This window comes from Uloborus diversus, chromosome 1 (genome assembly GCF_026930045.1).
Source record: "Uloborus diversus isolate 005 chromosome 1, Udiv.v.3.1, whole genome shotgun sequence".
Taxonomy (NCBI): Eukaryota; Metazoa; Arthropoda; class Arachnida; order Araneae; family Uloboridae; genus Uloborus; species Uloborus diversus.
The window spans coordinates 130,194,527-130,218,482 of record NC_072731.1 but is presented as its reverse complement, the minus strand read 5'-3'; the positions used below and the strand labels follow the sequence as shown (position 1 = coordinate 130,218,482).

The window sequence follows — 23,956 nt, the reverse complement described above, 5'->3', positions numbered from 1 at the left end:
GTTCTACCCTCATATACTCATTTTCTGTTTAATTGCATATTATGTTTACTATTTTACTAAAGTTAAAAAATTTCTTCCACTTTTTTGCCTTCTTGATGTGGTAAACAGCACACACATCACAAAAGCTGCAACTACTTCGTGGTCCATTTTGCAAACAAACGGAGCAGAGTTGACATTGAAAGTTAAAAGCGCGGGAATGCTCATGACAATACCAGTTTCTTAGTGCACAAAACACACACCCAAGAGTATGTACGCCTCTCTCGTTTACCACTCTCCTCGCCAATCCCTTGGCCATAAAAACCTCTCATGCTCTCGGGAGAGAATGTGGAGCTGGTGTAAGACAGCAAAAGCCTAGCGTGACATATTATTCTAATTGGGCGTAGATCATGAGATTCTGGATCCATCATCTTGTCTTATAACAATATTAGCAGTACCTGCATGGCGATGCCTGTGCTAAGAAGTTAAAGGAAGTTCGTTGAATAAAAAAAAAAAAAAAAAAAAACACGCCCCCGTCTCCCTTCTGATGTTAAATGATCATTTTTCTTCAACTAAAATGCGAACACACCCTTTCAAAAGACCTATTAAAGTCTCTCTGGAATTTAAAACTATTTGCCAAAACAGATAAAAAGATTAACAGTAGCTTTAAAAGTCAAAATAATCCTTCAACTACATAGTTCATCGCTTAACGCGCCAACCTACCATAACCCCGCCCTTTAGCGAGTGAAGCCGTTTTTTCCATTGCAATTTCAAGAGTTGAGCCAAATAAACTATGCTATGATACATACGTTATAAAAAAACAATCACAGTTGAATAATACGACAAATCAAATTATTTACTTAGATATGTAACTATCTTCAACTATAAGACCAAAAATTAATGTTGAACAAATAAGAAAACAAAACCCAATAGAAAAGTCCTACAAAAACAAATTATGTACCTGAACATAGAAAAAAAAAAACACACATTCAAAAATCTGTTCGTTGATCACAACAGAATAGCATGGGCATGATTCCTCGCAGCTATTGACATTGCCGGCCAGCGCCTTCTCGAAGAGTTAACTTGCCCAACCATCTATCAGGAATTCATAGAACTAAACAATTAATTAAACATTTAATTTGCAATAACAGATATTTCAGTCAGTCTGGTTTTAAAAAAAAGTCTATAGCCTTCCTCAAAAAATGGACTATTCAACACAAAAAGAATTTTTTGATTCAAACCAGTAGTTCCTGATATGAGCACGTTCAAATAAACAAACTGTTCAGGTTTTTTAATCAAATAATTAATAAGAAAAATAAGACAATGATACGTCATATAAATTGTTTCTCCAAATCATTTTTAGCATTTTTTAGGATGTTCCCTAAAAAGTACCCTCGAGATTTGCCTCACAGCTGACATGAACCTACACTCACTGGATCACGAAGCCCCCGCTTTCAGGTTGAGCCACCGTGGCTATGCATAGTCTGCGTTCCAAGCATTTTACATTATGATATACATTTTTTTCGTTTTTATAACATTTTTTATTGTTGTTCCACTCCTATTAGTCATGGTGTAATGTTATATAGCCTATAGCTTTCCTCAATGAATGGGCTAATCAACACAAAAAGAATTTTTCAATTCGAACCAGTAGTTCCTGAGATTCGCGCGTTCAAACAAACTCTACTGCTTTATATTATTAGTACAGATTTTAAGTTTATTCAACTTGACAGTTAAGGACCTATCAAGAAATAATAAGGACAATGTTCAATACCAAATATCTCAGCAGTGAAAGGTTGAAACTATCCTGTTTCAAGCAGTGGAAGAGAAAAGAAAGATCAATAGATGATAATGTTAACAAAAATTAAACACAGCAAGATTTAACTAGTTAAATGTAATGCCCCCCTTTTCTCCCCCCCCCAAAAAAAACACACTTTGGAAAACTATAAAATCAAATAGGTGAAAAAAGACCGAAAAGAAGGAAAAAACAACAGCTTGATCAAAATGGTCAGGAGCAAAATTCCGCTCAAGAAAAAAGGGAAATACCTTACCGATGAGAGCAGAAAGGTAGCCCATCATGAGTTGTTTCTCAAACTCTGAATACGTTTCAACTTCAAAAATTCCTTTTCTTACAGTATCCGACACTTTATAACCTGAAAGAAAGAAAAAAACATTTATTGAGTATTCAAACCATTGGAACCATACTTTAATTTTTCATGTTTCAAAGAGAAAAATCTTTCAATTTCTGCAATTTAGTTTACCTAAAATTAGCAGCACACAGAGTAGCAGATGCTACTCTGGTTACATGGTTTGTGTTAAAACACACACATGGAGGTTTCTACAAGATGGCATTACATCCCATAAAAGAGAAAAAAAGATAACTTCTTCTAAGCACGTAGATCAACATTACTTGGTCAAGTCAAAAATGATGCAAAGATTTAAAAAACGTTCTTAATTAATTTTATTGAGCAATCACGATTGCTTATTGCTTTCATTTGAGCGTCCTTGATGTCCGGTTCCTTTTCAGAATGGACCAGGGGCCTTCTGCAGCACTGCCTTCCACACCGGAGGACGGAGCTGCTCCTCTGATCCTAGCCTCCACTAGCAGCACTGTCCACCGGAATCCCCTACTCCTAGGCAGTGGCGTCCATGTCCTGCATACACACACTCCTACCTACACATGTCTACACTCAAACAAGTCCTTAAACACATAAACATACACATAACCGCCCAGGAGGAGGGGCAGGCTTGGGAGGACATGAGCCGTTTCTAGAAACAATAGCATCCAATGAGTAGGGTCCTGTCGCAACTCGTGATTACAAAAAACATAATTTGAATTCAAAGTGTCAGAATTCAAATTAGATATATACACACAAACATATATATATATATATATATATAAATATATATATATATATATATAAATATATATATATATATATAAATATAAATATATATATATATATATACATATAATCTTTTTTTTTTTTTATTCCTTTCATTCTAAAAGCTAGTCGGTATTCCCCTCCTCCCCTTATTAGCTCGCATAGAACTTGTTTAACATACACCTTTTGTATTTATCTCAATAAGTTTACTGCATTGTGTATGGTGTTTATTAATTATATATTACATTTTTCTCAAAATTTATTTTGAGACAGAAATAACTTTTCAGAACAAATATCCATTAAAATGCCAACAGGGTTCGTACTCAATTTCAGAAATAAAATGAAGGAGTTTTGGAGGACTTTTGAAGGAATAAAATGAGATTTTGAAGGAGTACTAATGGGCTGTCCTTATATGATGTCACACCTTCTTTGTTTCAAAATGCCACACTTTATCGTACTCCTCCTCTTGTCACATGCCATATTTTTTATAAACATATTGTTATAATAACTGCATGCTACTTTTTGTCACCCTCTCTCTTCCACTTGTCACAATTTATGAGCCATCTCCCCCTCAAGGCATGACACCACTTGTGGATGACTCATTTTACAATATCATAACTGCAATTTACTAAACAATTGTTTTTTTAACACAATCACTTATTATACCTAGTACATCTGCTTATGCATTTTTAAATATTGAATAATAATTAGACAAACTGACTTTTTCAGGGAAGAGTGGAGTAGAGGGAAAAAAAATAATCATAAAACTTGAAAAAATAGCCAAGCACCATTTAAGCATGGTTTATTTCACTTATGAAATATCTTTTTCATCTAATAATACTTTTACCTTCAACTTTTATAACTTCTATGATCAATTTGTAAATCGCATCATGAAAAAACAAATATACGAAATTACATTAAAATCGCCCGAAGTTAAATTGTTGTTCGAAATATTTTAAGTTACTGTCATAGAGGAAGACTATGTAGTCTTGAACTAAGAAAGAAGGAGTTTGAAGGGCCCTTCAAAAAAAAAAAAAAATCTTAAATGAAGGAGTATCATGGGTGCAAATTTGGTGATGTGTTCAAGACGGAAAATATTTTCAGTCCCCCCCCCCTCACGCGCATGCGTGCTTAAGGAAAAATTTATGTGTATAAATGTTGCAGATTTTAACTACGCCAGTTTTGAAATTTGTGCTTGAATTGAATTTTAAGCTTTTGATTTTTCTAACAACATGAACCTACTTTAGATTGTAATAATTAAGTGTTTTGATATTGTAATACCAAAAACTGCCAATAAAGGGAGGGCTCTCCCCCAGAATTTTTTTTAAACTGAAGCCCATAAAATGCAATGGCAGGACATTTATGTAAAGTTCAGGGAAAGGAGGGGTTCAGGGACTCTCTTACATCAATTTTTTCCAACTAATAGTCCCAAAATCAAAATATTAGGCAACTTCAAAAATATTAGAGAAAGAAGGGAGGGGGGGGGGGGGCTCTGGGCTCTTATCGAAATTGTACTCCATCTTTCATAACGTTAAAACGCTTTTTGAATGCATTATCGAAGGGATAGAGTTCAGGAACTCTCCTTCGGCAATATTTCAAAATTGAAGTTCCAAAAATGCAATTTTAGATCATGTTGGATAATGTTAGGTAAGGGTAAAACTGTTTGGGGCTCCCTGCTATTCGTTTTTCCGATCACAAACATTTTTATTGCAGAAATATAAAATCGCTTGGGACACAAGATTTTCACTTAATAAGATCGTACCAACAAATCAGAAAAGAAGAAAAGGTGGGGGAAGGGTATGGGCCGCTAATGATAATGAACTGGCACCATTCCCCCACAGTCTTCATTTGAAAAGAAGCATATTTTAAATTCTTCTGCTTTTATAAGATAGCAGGTGGTGAAATTAGCAATAAAGAAACCGCTTCAGTGGAGTGGATATATTTTCAAAACGAGGTACACTTTCCAATATTTATTAATTGAAAAAAGTGGGGGGGGGGGAATAGGGGAACTGAATCCTCAAGGCAGGGAGGGCACCCGATTCACCTCCTTAAGGAACTCAAATATAGCATCGAACAATTCTCGAACCCCCCTTCCTCTGAGTTAACCACAAATATCCTAAATTTGAGTTTTTAAAGCTTCAGTTTCTAAATTTTTTTCTAGGAACAGTACCCCTCTTACTATATACATAACTTATGACTGCCTAAAAGTTTTTATACTTTAATTTCGGAAACTTTTTGAAAGAACCTTCCCCCTTAAGTTATTCAAAGATAGCCCAAAACAGCGCTCTTAAAATTTCAGAAACTGAAATATTTCGGCCTGAGCAGTAGAACCAGGGTACATACTCTTTTTGGATGAAAAAATTCCATGACTTCTTCATGACTTCAATGAAAATTTTCATGACCTCGTTACACAAAGGGAATAGCACTATTTAATCGCAAACTTGGAAATGAGCATTAGCAAAACATCTATATGAATGCCACAGCCTCATTGAAGCACTTACTCATAATGGAAAAAATATAAGTTCACACTTAAACACTAAACTATTCTTATTTGTCTTCATCATATAAATTTAAGTAAAGTAAAAATGCAGAGAAGCGAATATGATGATGCTTAAATGTCTGATATTTTTAAAAAAACAGGCAGAATGATATTGAATTGGACAAAGGTTGAATGAGTCATCACTAAATTTCAATAAATTTCCTTCAAAAGTTATCTTTTAGTGTCAACAGTGCCTTTAATCATCCACGTAACTTGACAGTATTTTAGTTCTTTAAAGTAAAGCCACATAGTTTAGTTCTTTATGCTTCTAAGCCAGATCTTTTTAAAAAAAAAAAAAAAAAAAACATTCAGTAATGAATCAATCTTCTGATTCAAAAGTATATTTGTTTTGTTTACAAATTTGCATATTTTCAAATGCATATAAATTAATAGGTTCAGAAATTCCAGAACACGTTTAATTCCAGACATTGAACGTAGCAGTGGGTCGCATGGATTAGTTTTGTGTGCCGTATGTTGGGCACTACTGTTTTAGAGCATAAGAATTCCTCTTTTTTTTGTATTTTATTGCCTGACTTAAGATCTTTATTTTCTAAAACATTCAACAAATTAAAATAAACTCTGATAAATTTAATAATAAAGTCCTTATGAATGATGGAATCAAATTCGCATGCAATTGAAATGCTTTTTTTTTTTGAGTGGGCGTGGCAAAACTAAGAACATGAAATTTTGCTACTACAGAATATGAAACATAAGAAGTGTTTAAAATAACAGAAAATTCAAAATAAGTGATTTCCAAGCAGTAAAATTACATCGCAAAAATTGGCAAGCGGCTGCGACAGAAGTGGATGGAATGAGATTTCAAAATTCAGATTTGATTTTCGGATCGTCCACTTTTCCACTTTCAATAACTTTTATGTGCTATACTATCAAATCACTCAAGATTTCTAATGCTCTTTTAGCTACTGTCCCTTTCTTTCTGTCCAGGACATTTTTCCATGGCTTGAAATAAATTTCCATGACTTTCAATGAAAATTTCAATTTTCCATGATTTTCCAAGTCTGAAATTCTGTTTTTTTTTCCATGACTTTCCAGGATTTCCATGACCCGTACGAACCCTGTAGAACACCCCCCCCCCTCTTTGTGTTTGCTAAAGGCAGTGTAAGTTTGTGTTTCAGATTTATTTTTCTATTGAAAGAGCAACTGCCTTCCCCACATCGCCAATGACAACCCGAAAAATTTGATAATGTTTCGAGAAAGAACCCCGAATTCCCTAACTCTTAACTCACTCAAAAATAGCCAAAATAGCAGTTCAATACTTCAGCAAGGCGGAAATTTTCGGAGGAAAAAGCCCCCCGCACTCGAACTCCTTCCCCTAAGTTCACTAAATTTGACTTAAATTCGGAGTTCCCCCTAATCATCATCGAAGTTTCAAGAATTTCAGTTCTAAAACTTATTGAGAGAAAGTCTTCGAATTCCCTCTTCTTTCCCAAAATATAACCAAAAGCTGAGTTCTGAATAAATCAGCTTTGAATATTTTTTGGGAAGGGGGACCCCAATCCCGAAGACAGTCTAAAGTTGTGCTTTTAAAATTCCAGTTTCAGAATTTCGCCTAAAGAGAGTCCCTCTCTCCTCTTGACATTGCCAAAGACAGCCTGAAAGTTTTAAGACTACAATTACAAACGCTGTTCGGGAGAGGGTCTCAAATTTCCTTTCTCTTAAGTCATTTAAGTATAGCTTCAAATAGTTTTCAATACATCAGCTACAAAACATTTTCAGGTTAGAACACCAAAACCATCTCTCATAAATTCACCAAACATTGCCTAAATTAGTGTTTTTTAGACTCATGTTTCCAATTTTTTTTAAACCTCCCTCTCCCTACTTTTACATCATTAAAGAAAGAATAAACATTTTTGACTTTTAAATTTTTAAGAGTCTGTAGAGGAGAAATCCCGAATTACTCCTAGCTTCAAAAATAGCTTTCAATTCAGTTTTTCAATATTTTATTCTGGAGCCCTTGGGTAGCCCACCCTCTTTAGATTGTCCAACATATAAACGTTTCAACACCTCAGTATCGTGGGTTAATTTGCGGACTTACCCTCTTAGCAAGAGCAGTGCTTTTTTTCGCAAACTCGTGCTGCCGTTATTTTCCTCGTTTCATTCCCTCCCCCCTCCTCATATTCCGTGTAGAGTGTTAGATTGAAAGACATTGGAATTTAGAGATTCTTCAAGTATTAGATTATTTTACCAGAAACATGTCAAAAATGCAAGAACAGTAGCAGTTGCCCATCAGTGTTTCAAAACAGCTTGAAATTTTCCCGATTCTTTTCAAAATTCCCATTTTCATTGAAATTTTCAAAATCCCTGTAGCGTAAACATTTTTGCTGTGGCGTAAACATTTCATCCAGTCAGCAATCACTTTCAATCGGTGATTCAGATTCAACTCGAAGACATTTTAAGAGCGTACATAATTTTCATTTATGCAATTAAGTTTGCAAAAAAAAAAAAAAACAACAACAAAATGATCGAAAATAGCAATAGAAAAAAGGCTATATTTTCAAATAGAGACGATAAATTTGAAAAATCAGGGTGAATAGTGATCAACTCCGCGGTCTGCAATGCAGTGAGTTGGAAAAAACAAAGCACCCTAAAAAAAGTCAAACGGCGCGAGTATAAAGGCGACTCCTGCAAAAGCACGTTGCAAACAAAACACGCCCATGGCGGAAAATCGAGAGAATGTCGATGTAAATTCGTGGTTATGGAATGGTCCAGTAATTAAGCACTCAATTTTCTTTTTAAGTAAAAACTGAAGGAGTCATTAAATTTCTTTCTGTCCCAACCTTCGTCTCAGAAATTTTGTCCAAGACGGAAATCCGTCCTGAAACGGAAGGTTTTGCACCCATGAGGACTATTGGAAGAGTTTTGAAGGAGCGTACGAACCCTGTAAAATATTAACATTGTTGCTAGTGGCGTAAACTAGGGGGGCATAGGGGGAAAGTGCCCCCCTAACTTTTTTGAGCTATGGGCAGAGTTATTATTTTGCCCCCCTAGTTTTTAAGCAAAGGATTTTTTTCGATTGTTTGTCAAATGACCTATACTTTATTTTCAAACGGTAATAAAATGTAATTCGCATATTACCAATGCAATTGTTGTGAATTATATGCAAAGATGTATGTCTTCAACCACCAATTAGTAATTTCAATCCCTACTTTATGTGTTTTTAAACTGCACAACAGCGGAGCAATTTAAAGCCCAGAAAAGGCTCGAGTACCTGATTGTCTGATCCCAAAGTGATGATGAACCTCCCCCCCCCCCCCCCACCACACACAGTATATATATGCATGTAATCCTAGTTTACTAAATTTAGGTAGTTAACTAGGATTACAGGGTTCATACTCAATTTCAGAAATAAAATGAAGGAGTTTTGGAGGAGTTTAAGGAATAAAATGAGATTTTGAAGGAGTACTCATGGAGTATCATTAAATGATGTCACACTTTTTTTTTCAATATATTTGACCCCTTTATTACAAAGTGTCACACTTCACCCCAAACTCCTCTTCTCGTCACGTCATATTTTTTACAAATATATTGTTACAATAACTGTGTGATGTCACTTTTTGTCATCCTCTCTCTTCCCCTGTCACAATTTCATGAGCCCGTCTCCTCCTCAAAGCATGACATCACTTGTAGATGACCCTTTTTACAATATCATAACTACAATTAACTAAACAATTGGGTTTTTTTAACGCAATCACTTAATATAATACACATCTACTTATGTATTTCTAAATATCTAAATAATAATTATACAACCTGACTTTTGCTGCTGAGAGTGTGGTGGAGGGAAAAACAATAATCATAAAACTTGAAAAAATAGCCAAGCACCATTTAAGCATCACTTCACTTATGAAAAGTCTTAGTCTTCTAATAAAATTCTCACCTTCAGCTTTTATGAATTAACTATAATCAATTTGTAAATTGAAAAAAAAAAAAAAAAATGCACGAAATTACTACATTAAAATCGCCTTTATACAATCGCCCTTGGGACTAAGTTGTCGATCGAAATATTTTAAGTTTCTGTTAAAGAGGAAGATTATTTAGTCTTGAACTAAAAAAGGAGTTAAAACCAAAATGAAGGAGTTTGAAGGGCCCTTCAAAAAAATTTCATAAATGAAGGAGTATTGGAGGAGTTTTGAAGGAGCGTACGAGCCCTGGATTATGAGTGCTTTCGGGAAAGAACGGAAATGTTGCTCTATTTCTTAAAGCAAAATTTACTTTTAATCCTTTAACTGGCACTAACATGAATGAACAACCAACAATGTAATAGACGGGTCAAAATAGAACAGTGGCACAACCAGAAGGGGACCCATAGCCCCCCCCCCCAGAATGCTGAGTTGAATCTTTTTCAAAACTTCTTTATTATTTATGAGAAGAAAAGGGCATCTGAAATTTCTTTTTCAGGTCTTCAATTTCCTGAATTTTCCAGGAGAAAGCCCCCAATTACTGAACAACTTTAAAAATTGCTTAAAATTGCATTTTTGGAGCTTTAATTTCGAAAAATTACTGGCCCTAACGTTACAAAATATGGCCTTATAATTGCGTTTTCAGGACTAGAATTACAGAAAATATTCAGGCAAGGGTCTCTATGCTGCCATCCTCCAATATCATAAGCAATTTGGTTTTTTTAAACTACAATAACAAAAATGTTAAGTGGAATATCCCCTAATATAAAACATTGCTTTAGTTTTTAGCACCATAATTTTGAAAATTTTACCAGGGAGGAGCTTCAGATCCTCCTTCCCGTAAAATCTTCAACATTTGTCTAAAATTGCATTTCTGAAACTTCAATGTCGAAAGCAGGGAGAAGGAGGAATTGATTTCGACCTATAAAAGAAAAATCAATCGGGAACAGTCCTTGAACTCCATCTGTTGCCCTAACGTCGATAAATATGGCCTATAATCACGTTTTTAAAGGTTCAATATCTATAAATTGCGCGGAGACTCCTGTACCATTTGTCCCCCAACATCAGTGAAGTGGGTCTAAAATTGCATTTTTAAGCTAAAAGTTTGAAAATTTTTTTGCTGGAGGGCCCCTGGACCCCTATTTTCTATCTTTCCTTTCTCTTTCGATGTGTCCCTTCCCCCTCCTCCTAAAAAAAAATTTACGGTTGCATCACTGAAATAGAATGTCACTTTGGAACCAAGGCATAGATCAGTAATAACAGAGTGTGTACAATGTACAGATTCTTCATTCCTAGGATCCTGGAAAACAACTTTGGAAGAAAGGAAAACCATTTCCAAAGCACTTAGAATTCCTTGAACTTTCTAATTGGTCCATGGAATTATTCGCGAATTAAAACCCCAACGCAACTTTAAAAAAAATTATCCGTGTTTTAGGATTACAAAACGTAAGCACAGCTGTTTGGCACCATTGATCGTGTAAACTATGAACACAACAACAAAAGAGGGTCAGCATATTTTTTGGGAAAGAGTGAAACTTCTCCGGATGTATGTGTGCATTTCTCTCTGTAGCTCTGCTTTGTTTAAACTGAATAAAATACATTGCATTAAAAGTTATTATGATTTCTTAAATTTATTCATTTATTTTTTTATTTTTTCATTATGGCAGAATATGGATCAAATAAATTTCTCTTGAAAAAAAAAGCCCCCCCCCCACTTCATGTGGCCAAGTAACGGCTCTGATTGTTGCAGATCTGTGAAACATGATCTAAAATTTTTGTGATAAAATATGAATAAAACCAATAATTGACACAGATAAGGCAGAATTCATGGCAAAAAAATTTCTTTAGAATTCTAGCCCAGTGTCAGAAATTACTGCTGGTCCACTGGTCCCAGACAAGTGAAACCTGCCTCGGACCACCATAAAAAAATAATCAGTGGTCCATGGGACCACAAATTGCCGGTTACTTTTGATCACACTCTGCTAGAAAAAATCCAAAAGCATTAGCCTAGCCAATGTTTAGCTATTCATTGGTCAAACCATTGGTGGACTTCTTTTACAGTTAATTTTATTTTCAAAAGTTTTATCTAATTCTAAATCACACATTTACATTTTACTCACACTTAGAGGAAAAAATAACGTCCTGAAACAAAGTAAAAATGGTCAAATTAAGTTTACAAATTTTTGGTAGCCTATTTTAAGTGTTGATTAATGAAATTGGTTTTCAGACTGTATACTTTGCTGTTTAAGATTGCAGATATTAAATGTTTATTGCCAATTGCCTATTAAAATTTTTAAATTTTGAAATATTTAAATATATTTAAAAAATCCTCATCAGAAGAAAAAAGTTTTATGCTGTTTATCTGTTTTGCATTGTTATTTAACATTATGTTTACCATTTTGAATTTTTTTCACAGTACAGTAATTTTGCAGTTAAGTGTTTTATCAATTAGCTAAAACTTAATAAATGTAATCATCATAAAGCGTAAGTAATTTTTTTGGTACAAACATGTTTAGGGTTTAATTTATAGCGAACAAGTGGTGTTGTTTGAGGACCAGTACATATTCACATTAACTGGTCCGCGGGACCAGCAGGATTTTTTACTCATTTCTAACGCTGCGACTTTATTTCTATGCATTATTGTAGATATTCAAGCAAATTTATTTCTTTATACAGTGTCTGGTTCCTTTTCCCAAAACTTCTGGGGGATTTTTCTGACCGTTCACATCTCTAACTTAATGACAAAAACAAAAAACTTATCAATAATTTAAATTAATTTTTAAAATTACAACTTCTTGTAAACCAAGTATGAAACTAGTATTTCTACTGTCCTAAGTGATATTTACCACTGTATTACATAACATGTTGTGCCCTAAAATGAGGGAACACTCACCCATGAGAACAGAGCCTAGGATCTCAAATATGGTGGCAAGGATGCAGGCCTGTCGTAGCGTCAGCACCTTGGAACCGACAGATGTCCCAAAAGAGTTAGCCACATCATTGGCACCTACCCCAAAAGCTAAGAAGAAACCCACCACAAAGCCCAGAATCAGGATCCACAGCACCTCAGAGGACTCTGGCTCCAGCATTGTCACTACAAAGGAAAGAGGTGTGGTCATTTAAGATGAATAATAAAATGACTAGAAAAATACAAAGTGAAGAGAAAAAGAATGCATGAAGATTATAAAAAACAAGCTGATGTGTGCATCACATGACTTCCTTTCACTCAAATTTAAAGATAATAGTGCCTTGGAGTGAGCAAAGGAACACTTTAAATATTTTCACCCCAAGTTCGTTGCAAACCGAAGCAAAGAAAACGCTTTATACAGATAAATTTCCCCCAAGATTGGCAGTTTTAATGTGATTCAATGGTTAAATATCTAAATATGGCTAAATTGAAACCAGATTTTGAAAAAAAGAAAAATAAATTAAAAAAAATAATTTGAATTCTTAAATTTTGAATTCAAATTATGTTTTTCGCAATCACGAGTTGCGACAGAACCCTACTCATTGGTTACTACTCTACTCACTTGTTTCTAGACACGGCTCTTGCCCCTCCAAGTCTACCCTCCTGTTGAACAGAGATGTGTGTATTAGTTGTGTATGTGTAGGCTTTTGTGTGTCCGTAGACCTGTGTGTATGCACGTTGGCATGTGTGTGTGAGTGCGTATGTGTATGAGCGTGCGTGTCTAGGACATGGACGCCACTGACCAGGAGCGGCTACTGGAGGAGGAGCCGCGCCTGCAGGTGGCAGAGGTAGTTGAAAAAGGCACCGAACATCAAAGACGGTCAAATGAGAACTATAAGCAATCGTGATTGCTCAAAAAAAAACGCCAAATTTGTCGCCAAGTTGGCAACAAAACTTTTCAGCCAAAACCTTGGCAATATATGGCCAAGTGTTTGCCAAATTATAGCACCGCTTGAGTCGGCATTGAAATTAACGAATATTTTACCCCCAAAAAGGTGTAAAAGACCTCCTTTGGAACATCCAAATGCAACCAAAAGAGAAGGTACACAACTAGACCCCATTTGGAGCCTATGTACCGAATTTCAACTTTCTAGGACATACCGTTCTTGAGTTATGCGAGATACATACGCACATAGACACGTACATACATATGGACGTCACAAGAAAACTTGTTGTAATTCACTCGGGGATCATGAAAATGGATTCTTCCGGCATCTATACGTTCTTAGGCATGTATCCACATGTGGTCGGGTTGAAAAATAAATCAATATTTATTTGGGGGCGAGCAAAATGGATATTTAGGCAGATTTTTGAGTGAAATTTTTTTGGCAAATACAATACAGTCGGCTCCCGCTACAACGCGATCCGACTTATGCAAAATGGCTATAACGCTATTTTTTCCCCGTCCCCAGGCCTAACTTCGGTTTAGGCCCAGTCCCTAGACTTAACTTGAATTTTCTGCCTCAAACACGAAGTAAACGCGGTGCGTAAGTATCGACTTAGTTATTGGATACTAAAAAAAAAAAATTTCGTGAATGGACCTCATCCCTTTGGCATCACTGAGAGTGGAAGTTCCCACACCATACTAGTCTGAACATCACTTATACTAATAACTACTCCTCATTTTCCATTTATTTTTTTCATTCTATATGGGGAAGTTGATGAAATATAATGACACCTAAGAGAGCTGTTTCATTTAAAGTTTGAAGATAGAATGAAAAAGAGAAAGTTTCTGACAATTAAAGAAAAGCTGAAGATTATGTGATTGAACAAATTATAAAATGCATCAAAGGTAGCACGAGAATTAGGTATGAGTGAATTTTCCATATCTGCAATTAAAAAGCAAGAAAAGGAAATCCGTAAAAGTTCACCGAGTAATTTCTGAGCAAAATGCAAAAAATATGAAAATGGAAGCTACGTTTGTGTTGTGAATTTAAGAAACTGGGAAGAACGGAAACGTTATGAAAGAACTGATGACGTAACTGTATTGGGCATTAAAAATTATATATGAAAAACGGTTTGATCACGCAGTATAAATCATCACTATCTGCACCTTCTTTAAATATCATTACTAGATCTATTGTACAGTTTACATTACAGTACAACTATAGTGCATTTAGTTTTCTTACTACATAATGTGCGTACCCCAGTGGCAGAAACGCCGCGACACGGCGACATCGACATCGTCTTCTGTCCGCGCTATTTAAGAAAAATAAAAAAAAGTTGTCCGCCAAAAAAGGTTGTCCACAGAGAAGAAAAAAAGAAGGGATCCTTTTCAAATTTTTTACTGAAAAAGCACATCTAATCAAAACAAGGCCTATTTCACATTGTGTGTGGGGGGGGGAGCACACTTTTGGGATGCAAGCGATAAATAACAGTGAAAAATTTTGCTTGTTTGTTTTTATCATATCTTTAACCGTGGTGTTATTAAACTCTTTGAAAATGCAGTGTAAGGACGTTTTCTTCCCGGTAATGACTTAAACAAAAAACAAAAAAAGCATTTATCAGCGAATTGAAATGCAATTGCTTCAAATAGGAGTACGAGCTTTAAAATTATCGCCATTTTTAGCGTCTGGTGTTAAACCTTTACTCACTTCATCCGCCCCCTCCCCCTCCTCGAATTCGAATTTTTGATGAATGTCATTGATATCATTAATATTAATCATGTAGACTTGTAAAATGGCGATTCTAAGATTATTTTACTTTAATAAACTTTTTTATTTACCGTTTTTATACTTTTATGTCTTCATTTTCAAAATGCTATCTGTTTGCATCCACTATGAGAATCGAATTTTTATCCTCTTTTTTTCAAGCTAACTTTGCTTTATACAGAGGCAAGTAAATGAAAAGTCTATTAAAACCATCATTTCAAGATTTTAAAACAAAATTCCGTTTTTGTTTGAGTCAAAAATTTAAATGCTGGATAGATGGTTTAATTTAACTTTTTGATGCAACTGTGTCGATAGATATAAATATGTTTATCAAAAGCCCCCTCCCTCCGCTCCCCACACACAAAATTATTTGATTTTTCACAAATAAAAACCAGGACAGACCCCTGTTCAGCAGTAGCGCATGTTTGCAAATACAGTAAAACCTGTAAATTTGACCACCTTTGTAAGTTGACCACCTGTCTATGTTGACTGCTTTTGTCAGGAACGGAATTAGTCCTATCTTGTATAATGAAGGAAAACCTCTGTAACTTGACCACCTTTCTATCTTGACCACCTGTCTATCATGACCACTAATGTACCCCAAATTTGGTTTGGAGTATTGTAAAAAACCCTTTGTAAGTTGACCACTTGGTTTATTTTTTAAAACTTAATTTAGCAAATTATTTTATTTTATTATTATCATTTTTTATAGCTTTCCAAGAATATTTTTGATGCCAAACCAGCATTTTACCAACTAATAAAACAACAGCATAACTAAACCTCTTTGTAAGTTTAACCATTTTGGAAAACTTAGTAGTTTTCCAGGTAGAACCAGATTCTCCAAACTTGCTTTTCTTTTGTTGTTCTATTTGAGATTACCTTTTGTACTCTCTGTTCAATGAAAACATGTGTCAGTAGAAAAATACAAAGTATTTTTTTTTCCAGTTGCAATATTTTGTGGCAGCATTGGAATTGTGCTAGAGTAAAAGTTACTTGCATTGCAGTATTTCTGGTGCAAGGGATTAAGAAATAGGACATTTTCATTTTCAACTGCCTTTTAGAACTATGAGAGTTCAGCTTGTTGCCCTTTGTGTTATAGTCTTACATAAAATGGCTTCAAAAAGAAAGTTAGTTGAACTTGAGATTGATAAAAAGTATGAAATATTAAATTAATTGAAAAAAGAGAAATCCAGAGAAAATTAGCTGACTCATATGGAATTTCCAAAACTAGTGTCTAATAAGTGCGCCAAACTTTAATAAGGAGTTATTTTGTTGAAAAGTAGATCATCAGGGTTATAAATGTATTAAATGTATATGAGAAAAAAAAATAAGCGAAAAATTTTTTTGATTAGCTATGAATTTTTAGAAACTATTGATATCAAATAACTTTTTATAAATAATGTTTTTTTTTTGGATCAATTTACTGAAATTTTAAATTTACATGGCACATTATACATCATTTTGAGAAAATAACCTCTAAAAATAATTTGTATAACATATTAAATTATTGTTTCAAAGTATTGTTAAACAATGAAAATGAGTTGAACAGAAAGAGTAAGTGTCAATTAGTCAAAAAATGAATACATGGTGCAAGAAATGACAAAAAAAAAAAAATCATTACCCCCTTTATAAGTTGACCACCTGTCTAAGTTGACCACCTGTCTAAGTTGACCACCAAAGTACTGCACCGCAAGTGGTCAACTTACACAGGTTTCACTGTATCAGGTTCCCACCAAGTATAAGGAGGCGCGAGGTTATCAGACTAAACCGTTGAAAGTTTTAGGTGGAGGGGGAGGGGAGTAATTTGAAAAAGATTTTGGTCTCAGTTTGGGATGGGGGTCTCGTTCTTGAGAGGGGAGTGCTGCATAGAACTTAGAGAGGTGCACTATTGTCTTTGGAGGTGGGGGGGGGGGGGGAGTCATCTCCTGCCATGTTTCAAATGTTATTATTGAAAAAAAAAATATATTTATTTATTTTTGTTGAAACTACGCGCAAAATTTTGCAGACAGATTATGAAGTTCTAAAAGCTTGTCGCAGACAGCTACAAAACTTTTTGCCACTGGGGTACGTACCGTAGTGGTTTATTTTACGTCTTTCCTTCCCATTGATCATTGATTTTGTGCATCGTAGCAGTTTTTTACGTGAAATAAAACGGTTTTTTGTTTTAAATATAAATAAAAATTCAGTTTTTTATGTGAGAAACAGTGATGTATAGTTAAGAAATGGTTTTCAACAGTTTGAGGTGGAGTTTACAAGTGTCTTTAATTATATGGGTATGTTTATAAAAGTTTTTACACATACCCTTTTCCACAACGCAAAATTTCGACTTACGCGAGAAGTCTTGGAACGCATCCCTCGCATAAAAGTCGGGACTCTACTATACTCCCTTTTTTGTAAAAGGAAGTAATAAATTTTGCACAAAAAACATTGAAAAAACAATATTAATTTCACATAAAAAAAATCCAAAAATTAGCAAGAAGAATAAAGCTATTAAGCAGAATATAGGGATCTGTTGTATCCTTATATATTATTTCTGTAGCCTGTTTTTGGTTTCTACGCCAGATTTTCCTCAATTCTTGATCGATTTCTTTGATTTACGCCTTATTTTAAAGCTTATGGTGCTGGCTACTGACGAAAAATAGACCCACGGTCTAAATATTGTGTTTTTCAGCCGAAAAAACCTGTTTTAAAGAACCAGAATGAGGTTTTCAGTTAAACTTATAACTTTAATTTGCGCTATGGCCGACAGAGCTAACTAACTTGATCGGCAGAGCGTTCTCTTCGTAACCAGGAGAATGCGTGTTCGGGCCCACGTCCGGACAATATGCATCAGAAAATTAGAAAAATATTGCGCATTACATGAACAATGAATAATAAATATAAGGGAACACCAGGGTTCATACTCTATTTGGATGAAAAAATTCCATGACTTTTCCAAGACTTTTTCATGACTTCAATGAAAATTTTCATGACCTCGTTATACGAAGAGAATAGCACTATTTAATCTCAAACTCGGTAATATTTGGAAATGAGCATTAGCAAAACGTCTATATGAATGCCACAGCCTCATTGAAGCACTTACTCGTAATGGAAAAAAATATAAGTGCACACTTAAAAAACTAAACTATACTTATTTGTCTTCATCATATAAATTTAAGTAAAGTAAAAATGCAGCGAGGCGAATATGACGATGCTTAAATGTCTGATACTTTTTTTTAAAAAACAGGCAGAATGATATTGAATGGGACAAAGGTTGAATGAGTCATCACTAAGTTTCAATAAATTTGCTTCAAGAGTTACCTTTTAGTGTCAACAGTGCCTTTAATCATCCACGTAACTTGACAGTATTTTGGTTCTTTGAATAAAGCCACATAGTTTGGTCCTTTATGTTTCTAAACTAGAAAACTAGAACTTTTTTGAAAAAACCATTCATTAATGAATCAATCTTCTGATTCAGAAGTATATTTGTTTTAATTACAAATTTGCATATTTTCAAATGTATATAAATTAATAGGTTCAGAAATTCCAGAACACGTTTAATTCCCGACATTGAACGTAGCAGTGGGTCGTATGGATTAGTTTTGTGTGCCGTATGTTGGGCACTACTGTTTTAGAGCATTAAAATTCCTTTTTTTCTGTATTCTATCGCCTGACTTAAGATCTTTATTTTCTAAAACATTCAACAAATTAAGATAAACTCTGATAAATTTAATAATAAAGTCCTTACGAGTGATGGAATCGAACTCGCATGCAATTGAATTGCTTTTTTTTTTTTGAGTGGGCGTGGCAAAACTAAGAACGTGAAATTTTGCTACTACAGAATATGAAACATAAGAAGTGTTTAAAATAACAGTAAATTCAAAATAAGTGATGTCCAGGCAGTAAAATCACATCGCAAAAAATGGCAAGCAGCTGCGACAGGAGTGGATGCAATGAGATTTCTAAATTCAGATTTGATTTTTGGATCGTTCAATTTTCGACTTTTAATAGCTTTTATGTGCTATACTGTTAAATCATTCAAGATTTCTAATGCTCCTTTATCTGCTGTTCTTTTCTCTTTGTCCAGGAAATTTTTCCATGACTTGAAATAAATTTCCATGACTTTCAATGAAAATTTCAATTTTCGATGACTTTTCCAGGTCTGAAATTCTGTTATTTTTTTTCCATGACTTTCCAGGATTTCCATGACCCGTACGAACCCTGGAACACATGAGGTAGAAACACTCCTAGCTGTTATGAAAACTTGATGCAACACGGAGCTAAATTAATACTTAATTCTGAGGGGTTTTTTTTTAAGCTTTGGCTCTGGGAAGGAAATTAAAGCATAATGTAAGAGAAAATATAAGTATCAGGTTTAAGATTTCAGACTACATTGGAATTGTTTTTTGTTCAGTAAAATATAATAAATTGTATGTTGAAATATAGATTCTTCTAATGAGTTTTTGACTCTTTGTACAAATAAAAAAAACATTACCTCAATTTAAAGGGTAATATAGATATTTTTCTTCTTTCTGCAAAAAAACAAATAGCGTATCACATTTTTACTACATTTGAAAAGCTACGCTTAAAAAAAGAACTTAGTTCAAATTATTTTGTATTTTAACCGTGCTGTTAAATGATGAACACGTGCTGCCATCTAAGTCATAACGATTTAAACAGCCTGTGATAACAAATTGTAAAAAAAAAAAAAAAAATTAAAAATAAAAACACTTTTTGGCAAGAAAAAAAATTTAAAATTACCTGTGGTTTTTTTTTTTTCGGTAGAGCGTTCGGCTATAAACTGTATGAACTTCGGGCCAGTTCGGACTGTCTGACATAATAGCAAATTTACAGTAATATTACGCATTACATGTACTCATAACATACAACAGATAACACATGTAATAAAATAAATTGCAGTGGGAATGCTATTTGTGTTTCGACTCCTTTATGCAGGCTACAGTTATCATTCAGATAAGTTGACTGCTAATCGAAGGGTAATCTTCCCTTTATTTCTTTAAGCTTTGACTTTGTCCAGACCACTGAGCATAATGTAAGCATAAAAAAAGGATTAGATATACCTCAAGGGAATCCTTTTTGTGCAGAAAAACATTTTCATTGTATGCTGAAATGTAGATTTTTCTAATAGCAGTGTTCAAACTTTTGTACAAATGAAAGAATACTATGCCAAATTAAAACTACGAGTTTCAACCAGTAAATCTTTAAATATTTATTCTAATACGATATAAAACATTAAAATTACTATCAACTTCATTAGTAGGCCTAAGAAATCATTTTCTACTCCCCTGCTTTCGGCTGAAAAAAAAAAAGAAAAACATTTTGTCTACGTTCGAAAAATTACACTTAAAAAACGGACTCAGTTCAACTGATTTTCGTTTTGAATTTTAAGTGTTCAATTAAAAGAAAAACAAGTGCAGGCATTTATGCCGTACAGGTTAGAGAAGCCTGCTATGGGAAATTGTTGAATATTCAAAAATAAAAACACTTATTTTTTCAACCGAAATTATTACTTCTTTCGAATGTTTTTTTCAATCGCTACGTGAGATCTTCTTCATTCTTTAATCAAATTCCATGTTTTACGAATAAGTTTAAATCGTATCATGCTGGCTAATGACAAAACATAGACGCATAATCTTATTATTTTTTTCGGCGAAAAACTTTTTTACTGTGTTTTATTACGCATTACTTCAATGAATAGCATTTGAAAAGGAAGGCACAGTTGCTAGGTTTGTTGGAGCGTCGTACTGTTCATCAGAATGGCGCCAGTTCTAATCCGTGCTACTAAATATATCTTTAATGTTTCTTTTTTTTTTTCGTCAGATGCTCACATGGACAGGATTGTATCTGCCACAACCTGTTTTTTCACATGCAAAATTACTGATTTTTCACGTGTCACTCAGCCACACTTTTAATGATATTTATATTTGCATTGAAAATACGTACAACCAAAAGGGGAGCGATGATCAAATTATCACAACGTTGTATTTAACGAGGTTTTGTTACTGATGTCTTCAAATTACATGCCTTCTCTTTTGCGCTTACTTCTTTCGATTTTTCTTCATAATATTCTTTCTTTGAAATTTTTAAAGAGCGAAATGCCTTATGAAACGATTCGAAGTACAGTGCGGAGTTCCGCACGGGTCGACTAGTATTATCATTAATTCACTAGCACAGCCAGAATTTTCTTTCTGGTAAAGGGATTTTTTTGGTCATGCCAGTTCTTAAACACACAAACTGCACTAGGATAAATGCCCTAAAAAATTGGTGTTGAAATAAATAATAGATAGAATGCTTAAATGTAGCACTTAATCAGTAAAACTTGGCAAACACATATAGGGGCATTCCAAGGTATTTTTGACATTTATGTAGAGTCCGTAACGTGACCTTTTTTGCCATAACTTTTTAATTTAGAGTTTGATTTGCAAATTATTTTAATTTGAGCTGGTGTGTTGGTAGGAAAAGATCAAAATAAAATAATATGCTAATCAAACAGTAAATTAAAAAGTTATGGCAAAAAAGGTCATGTTACGGACTCTACATAAATGTCAAAAATACCTTGGAATGCCCCTATAGCTAACAATCATTTTTTAAACAAAAATCAGAATAAAGTGAAACCTCTCAAAGCAGCCACCCCTGTTAACGGCCAGTTTTCCACGGCACGAAATTTTTGGCCTATTCGCATAATGTTAAATCAACCCTTAAGGCTCTTTAACACTGTCCATCTTGGTTTTAGATGTTAATGTTTTCTCTACGGGAAAATCTGCTACCAATCTCAAACATTACACGAGAAATTACTGGAATATTTTCATGCAGTTTTTTTCTTGCTGTGACACCTCAGGGTGCAATGGTACACGATAGAGAACATCCATCTTAATTAATATATGTATTGCAAGGAAAAAGTATTGACAAAAAAAAAACTGCATGCGAAACCATCATCTGCTATATGTAGATTAACAGCCACATGCATAAGTTATTGTGTTATTGAAAAATTGTGCACTTATAATATTTTCAGCTATTTACAAGCTCAATTTTTTTGCATTTGACAATTTATTCTGATTTTTCAGAATAAATTATTTGTTTATAATTCTCTGAAATATTAAAAACAAACGTTGGAGTTCTGATCAAAGACTACTTGTCACAAAAATATCAGTTAAATATGATTATAATGACTTATTAGGGTAAAGATAAATCATAATTCTTGTATTCATAAAGTGTTGTACTGTTCAAATATTAAGTCTAATTTCGTTAAAAGTTCTCTGGAAAACCAAGATGATTCACAGAATTCCATTTCATGAATTCGAATGGAAAAAATGGATTTCAATTCTAGACGCGATATAAGCGCGTTTTTAAATTTGATACATCAACTGTGATTATATACCATAGTATAAAAGCTGCAAACAAATGATCGATTTAAATTCTGAATGAATGAACATAACTTGATAAGATAGCTAAGGTGAGAAATATGTACAGCATAGTTTAAATAAGCGGTACACTTCGTACTCACCTATTGCTTCTATACGGGAAAAACGATCTTATGTTTAATGTGTCGTGTCACGTATCATTGAGAGAATTATTTACTCCAAAGAATTTAATTGAACTCAGAGATGTGTTACAAGTCATATTTTGACAAGAAACATACAGAACAACATAAATATAAACAAATGCACGGCACGTGCAAAAAACCACGTGCGCGTCGGAAATTCAGTATCAAAAAGGACAGAAAAATAATTTGTCCTTTCAGAGCTCGCGGTTCGGCTATTGTCTCTCTTAACCGCGAGAATCTCGCTTTCGTCAAAAACATATGGAGGACCTAGAGTCCCTATATGGGGACTGTAAGAGATCCCAACTTCAAAATTTAATCGCAACATCAAAGAGTTGGGTTAAAAACTCAATTCGAAATCATTTTCCTGATTCATCATTGTAAACTAGATTTGAATTAAGAAATGCCTTACTTTAAGGTCATATGATGCAAGGGATCAAACGAGCTTTTTCATTTTTCTTCATAGTTTTGATTCTCTGTTTGTTTTGATTCTCTGCCTCTTTTCTATTTTAAAACTATACATAAGGATTAATGGCCATATTTCAAACATATTCTAAATTAAAAATAGATTCACTGCTTAAATGCAGTTATAAACTATTTAAGTAGAAACAAAAATGCATCAAATTGCAGCAAAAAGAAACACAATGACATTCATGAAATACACCGCCAGCTCAGTCAATTCCAGCCGAGGACTGCAGTTTAGTGCTTATTTAGCACTCATCAGCCCGGCATAGGACTAACCGAGCTGGAGGTGGAAAACTTCTTAAGGAAGCCAAGAGTGCCAAACAAACTGGTAGCAAATATAGAATTAGCACTATGACCAGACGAGTGACCGAAACAATGGTTCGGTTCAACTCAATATTGCAGGCAAGGCTGGTATATTCGGCAAGTAACCGCCCTAAAGCCAGGGCTAAGGCAGAAATACATGAAATACACCGCCAGCTCAGTCAATTCTAGCCGAGGACTGCAGTTTCGTGCTTATTACTCATCAGCCCGGCATAGGACTAACCGAGCTGGAGGTGGAAAACCTCTTAAGGAAGCCAAGAGTGCCAAACAAACTGGCATGTGCGGATTTATGGGGGGGGGGGGGGCAGAGGGGGCAATGCCCTCCCAGTTTTGGGATGACTTTATGTAGTAACAACACATCTTCTAAAAATGAAAAAAAAAAATTTTATTCTTTTTTGAATATTTCAGAAAGGTATGGGTGGATTTATAAGAAGGGACATAGGGGGCAATGCCCCCAGTTTTGGGAGGTCTTTGTATAGTAAAACATATCTTCCAAAATCTTAAAAAAAAAAATCATGACTTTTTCTTTTTTGAATAGTTTAATGAAAATGAAGAGAAAGGCGAATGTCCTTTTCTGATGGGAGAAAAGAAAAGGAAAAAAAAACGAACATTAAATACCAATAAAACAGCTGTCACTGGGGTGCTAAAAACGTGTCTAAATTCACTATTTTGGACTGAAACCCATTTGGGCAAG

At 34.3% G+C, this 23,956-nt stretch overlaps 1 protein-coding gene across 1 annotated transcript in view; it reads right to left on the bottom strand.

The window, feature by feature from the left end:
- LOC129235004 (sodium-dependent phosphate transporter 1-B-like) overlaps window positions 1-23,956 on the bottom strand; it is a 222,457-nt gene that overhangs the window by 54,998 nt on the left and 143,503 nt on the right. Inside the window, exons 2-3 of the mRNA XM_054868757.1 lie at window positions 12,211-12,411; window positions 2,025-2,126 (exon numbers count right to left, since the gene is read on the bottom strand). Coding sequence (XP_054724732.1) covers window positions 2,025-2,126; window positions 12,211-12,406 — 298 coding nt within the window. The 5' untranslated portion in view covers window positions 12,407-12,411. The remainder of the gene's footprint in view (window positions 1-2,024; window positions 2,127-12,210; window positions 12,412-23,956) is intronic.